The 5,288-nt window shown below is 40.7% G+C and overlaps 1 protein-coding gene across 1 annotated transcript in view; it reads left to right on the forward strand.

Annotated features, from left to right (window-relative positions):
• The window catches only part of LOC108317225 (aspartyl/asparaginyl beta-hydroxylase), a 157,542-nt gene that overhangs the window by 73,923 nt on the left and 78,331 nt on the right, over positions 1–5,288 (forward strand). Inside the window, exon 13 of the mRNA XM_037745387.1 lies at positions 4,069–4,154. Within this exon, the coding sequence (XP_037601315.1) occupies positions 4,069–4,154 (86 nt within the window). The remainder of the gene's footprint in view (positions 1–4,068; positions 4,155–5,288) is intronic.

Below are 5,288 nucleotides of genomic sequence, written 5' to 3' on the forward strand. Positions count from 1 at the left end.
AAAAAAAAACTTTACATATAGCACAGATAGCTTCCTCCTAAACCATTTTGAAAGGTCCAAATTCAACAAAATGAATGGTCCTTTCTTGTACCTTATAGGTGTACTTTAAAAAACTATGAACATGATTTAAATACTGAAAATTAGAAGCACAGGCCTTTCGAGTTCAAAGAGACCTTAAGAGAAGCAGCCCGTGTCACCCATTTGTAGGTGAGAAAGCTGAGGCGCAGAGTGCTTGAGAGAGTTCAACAGGGTCCCGTCACCAACCTGAATGAGGACTCGTTGTTTCTACAGCTTAGCACATGTGCCTCCCCAGAACGAGAAGAAAGGATAAATCTGTGATTTTTAGCAATTGGGAAAATTGCCTTGGGCTTTTTGTGTACTTAAAAATAAAAATAGGATAAAATTTGAATTTCAAAGAGAGGTCCAATACGGTAGTTAGAAGCTATTATATAGGAAGATATATGAAAAGATAGAACATGGTGACATGCTGTGAGATTTTTAATATGTTGTCTATTTTAGTGCTGTTACTGAAATATTGTGACACTAAGATACAGCATTGCTCATTAACAAGCATATAATTTTGCTGTTGACTGTTTTGGATGTCCTAAACTGCCAGTTTTTAGTTTCTTATAAATAAATATCATTTTAACTTGAATTTTATAACGCAGGAGACATGTTGGGGAAAACCAGTGATACCCACAGTAAAACTGTCTACTCAGGTGCACGCCAGGCTCTCCTGGAGGTCTCACTGTCACTCTGTTGAAGGACAGTTCTACAAAAGCAAAATGAACAATTGGGAGACATAAGGCTGTGCTGAGATGGCAAGGCATAAGCTCCTACCACCATCAATCTGTGTCACAGTGAAATGTCTATTCATTTTCCATATCAGCATAGATGGTAACATATAATGGCATGCAGTTTAAAGCTCATTATTCACTTTTTTTTTTTTTTAGTCTCTGCCTTGGGCACATACAGTTTTCAGCAATATGAGGATTAGAGTTTCTGGGAGGAGAGAAGAGGAAGGTGGAATAAACATAACATGATCATAGCAATTTTTTTATATGTATAAGTAATTAAATAAGAGGTGATGAAAGTGTCAGCTTTATTACTTGATGATAGTTGAATTGAAGGATGGGGTTTGGATAATCAGGAGTAACAGATTTCTTAATATTGAGCCCTAGAATTGGACATACCCACCCGCGCCAGACAGCATGGGATAGCCTTAGTTCTATGTGAGATCCTCTCTTGCAGCTCTGCTTAGCATGAATGCTCTCAGCTCAGCTCAGAGTGTATTCTCTTGAGAGGTAGGGAACGGGTGAGACTGAATGAACTTCAAGTTCCTTCCACCAACTGAGCAAGCAGATTAAGCCACATCATCAACCCTGTGGGGAGAAGTAGGAGGCTAAGGGTTTTGGAGAATCTTCCCTCTTCTTGGGAAACAAGAAATAAGAACCCCCTTCTTTCCCATATGGGTGAGAGAGGGGAGGAGTCAAGGTAACTAACCCTTTTGGAACCTCAGTGGTCTTATCCGTGTAGTTAAATTCCCTATATTCAGGAAGTTGAGAGAATAAAAGGCATCTATGCATGGTGCATGGCCTGGTGACTGGTGCAGAGTGAGCGCTGAAAAGACGGTAATGATTCCATTTCATCTTCCTTAGGACAATTCCACATGTTCTTCTTTGCCCTTACTTTGGTTGCATTTTCTAACCAAGTTTCTGATTTGGACAACTGGGTGTCATTCTCTGAAATAAAGTCAATATGAGAAAGAATGGATGTGTGATGAATAGCTAGTTCTTTTTTTTTTTATTTACTGAGTTTGAAGCATGTGTCAGTAGGTGCTTGGATTTATAATTTTTGTGATGCAGGAGAAAATGAACCAGTTGATCTGTAGCTCAGCTGGAAAATTAAGTAGTTAAGGCTGCTAAAGGTACTGAAGACTGACTCTGAAGAATATAACATCCCAAGGAGCAGCAGAGGGAAGGAATTACCGAGGAGATACAGAGAAAGTCAAGAGCCTAGAGAATGAGGAGGAAAACCGGGAGAATGGGCAACATAAAAGTCAAGGAAAGGGATCATTTAGGAAGGAGGAGGGAGTCAACTATGCCAAATGTTGTAGAGGGGCTGGGTAAAATAGGAAGAAACAGAACAGATAGATTTGCAGAGAGCCGTAGCCATTATTTTAATAGCTCTCAGGTACTGAGCACTTACTACTATATGCCACGCATTGTGTTAAATGCTTCACACACTATATTGATTTAATCCTTAAAAACACCCTTAATTTTATAGAGAGGGTAAGTGAGACCCAGAAGAGTTTATGCCAGCTTGGCTTAGGTCACAGAGCTTGGAGGTGACAGAGCTGGGACTCAGACCCCTGCCATCTGATGCGTAACCACACAGCCCTCCCTCCTCTGGAAGACTGCTTCTGCCCATGTGGTGGTTAAAGAAGCCAAAGTGCTAATGGGAAAGAGGTGTCCCCCTCTCCAGGGGAGGGGAGGGAGCATGGCAAGTAGAGGAGGGTAGGCTGAGGTTTGTCTTGGTTTGTTTGTTGTAAGATGGCAGAGACTTTGGCATTATTTAATGCATTATGAAACTCCCATCCGGGAGCACACAGGAGATCCAGAGAGTGAGGAGACATTCAGAAGGCACAGCGCAGGTATGTGTGTTGGCGGGGAGGGGACCTTAGAAAGAAGAGCCCCTCTTGTTTTGTGACAAGATAGGGAAGAAGCTATTATGTCTGTAGGTTTATTGTCAGAAAATTGAGGAAGTTCTCTTCTGATGGTTCTAATTTCTTTCTATCCCTCCCTCTTTGCCCACTTCCCTGCCTTCAGTCCTCTTCTCTGGAACATTCTGCTTGCCCTTCAAGCTTCCACTCTTGTCACTTGGGCCTTCTGGGAAGTGCTCTGCATGGATCCACTCTGCAGGCACTGCCAGCTGTGGACCAGCAGGACTCGCCCTCTCACTCGCTGGGTGTGCGTTGCTTTCGGGCGGGGGACCCCTGTTTGCTGGGGATCAGGATTGTGCACAGACTCATAAACTGTTTCCTAAGTAAGCATGAGTGCATTCAGTCTGCATTTAAGATATGGTACCACCCTGTAGGAGCTAGGACTACGATAAGTGTATGAAGGATTGTAACAAAACCCCTAGCCAGGGAGGACCACAAAACAGAGCTATGTAGGGTGCAGTGGACTTAAGGACACACACAGTGGAGTGAGAGACTGAGTACTGTGTGGGTGATTTCAGGAGAAACCTTATAAAGGGTGTGGTTTTGAGCTCATTGTTGAAGGATAGGCACATTTTTGACAGAAGAAGATAAAGAACAGGCCTTTTATTTAAATGAGGTAGCATAAGAAATGGCACAGTGGCTCATGCCTATAACCCCAGCACCTTGGGAGGCCAAGGCAGGAGGATCATGTGAAGCCAGGAGTTCAAGACAAGCCTGGGTGACATAGTGAGACTCTTTTTTTTTTTTTTTTTTTTTTTTGTAGAAACAAAAGTTGAAGAAAGAAATGGCACAAAGCTTATTTGGGGAAAAGGGGGCAGTCTAGTTTGGCTGAAGTATGGAACATAGCTGGTGTGGTCAGTCCATGATGCACTGGAAGGGCCTTGAATGCTAAACTAATAATTCTGTTTTACTTGACTTCCTTGAGGGGAGCCTTCCATTGCCATCTTTATCTGTATCAGAAAAAGTTGTGGACATATTCAAAAACTTTTAAACAATCTTTTGGTCATAGCCAAGAAGTTGATTATGACAGTTTAGAAGTCATACCCACCGTTTTCATTCCAGAAACTAAGCCAGTATCCTGGAGATTTTCAGTATAGAGTATTCACCCACTCTCCCAAGAACACATTCTAGCAGATAGGTAAGGGCCGTGTTGTCTTCCTCGGCAGTCACTGGCTTCATCACACCATCTAGGGGAGGAAGTGGAAGGCAAGCCTGCAGTGTGCCTTCTCCCACAGGTCTGTGGTGGAGACCATCATCAGGTTTCCTCCTGCTTGTAAATCCTTATGATAAATAACTATTTCTAGGCAAAAACCAAATTAAAAGCAAAAATCTCTTTTTTCTTTCAGTTAAGAAAAAGAAGCCTCAACTTTTAAATAAATTTGATAAGACTATTAAAGCTGAACTTGATGCTGCAGAAAAACTCCGTAAAAGGGTAGGTTGATATTTTTGTGCAATGGCTTTGTTGTTAAATAAGCTCAGGCATTACTCTTGATTTGTTAAAAAAATAATAAGTGTAAAAGAAACAACCGTTGAATAGAGTGGATTTTCCCCCAGGCACGTGAACATTCCACATGAAAGGAATCAGATGGAAAAGAATTGCCACCACATGGCCAAAGAGAAACACAATTTTCCTTCAGGCCAGCCGATGTGGGTGTCAGCCTACCTCTATCACCTTCTAGTTATGTAGCATTAGGCAAATCACTTGGCCATTCTGAGCTTTAGTTTTCTTAGTTAAGGATATGAGAATGATAAATACTCTACCTCCTAATTGAGTTTTTTAAAGATCAAATGAGATTTTTATAGTTTTTTGGACAGAGACTCTGCCCAGACTGGAGTACAGTAGTGCTAGCTCAGCTTAATACAAGCTCCGCTTCCCAAGTTCAAGCAATCCTTCTCCTGAGTAGCTGGGATCACAGGTGCTCACCACCATACCTGGCTAATTTTTGTATTTTTAATAGAGACAGGATTTCATCATGTTGGCCAAGCTGGACTTGAACTCCTGACCTCAATTGATCCACCCATCACAGCCTCCCAAAGTGCTGGGATTACAGGCTTGAGCCATAAACGAAATAATAATAACACTGTCAAGTATCACAGAAGTGGAAGCTTTTAATTTTATAGCTCCTTGATCCAAAAAGGAAAACTAGGTCAGTCAGTTACTTAGGGTAGTGATTGGTAGATGAAATGACATTCTTCGTACTTAGGGTTAACCTCCTGTACCTTCAGTTTTCAAGGAAACTTATTTATGTTTTAATTTATCAATGTATTTGAAGTATTACTTACATTTCTTTATAAATATTACAATTTTGGAAACAATAAATTGAAACTGGATTTAGGTTATTTGCTCCCTTACCTTGGTCATATCATCTAATTATCAGGTGCAAAAATATTTGTTATAATGTATTTAATCATATCTTCAATTAATCATCTCCTTATTTTTGGTAGAAATTTGTTTCTCTACTCTGCATGTAGACTCTCTGTGTAGACTCTCTAATGTTCATTAGTTTTCCTGTAATAGACTTTTTAATCAGTAGACATTGGCTGAAAAAAAAAAAGGAAAAAAAAA

This window comes from Cebus imitator, unplaced genomic scaffold (genome assembly GCF_001604975.1).
Source record: "Cebus imitator isolate Cc_AM_T3 unplaced genomic scaffold, Cebus_imitator-1.0 Scaffold199, whole genome shotgun sequence".
Lineage (NCBI taxonomy): Eukaryota > Metazoa > Chordata > Mammalia > Primates > Cebidae > Cebus > Cebus imitator.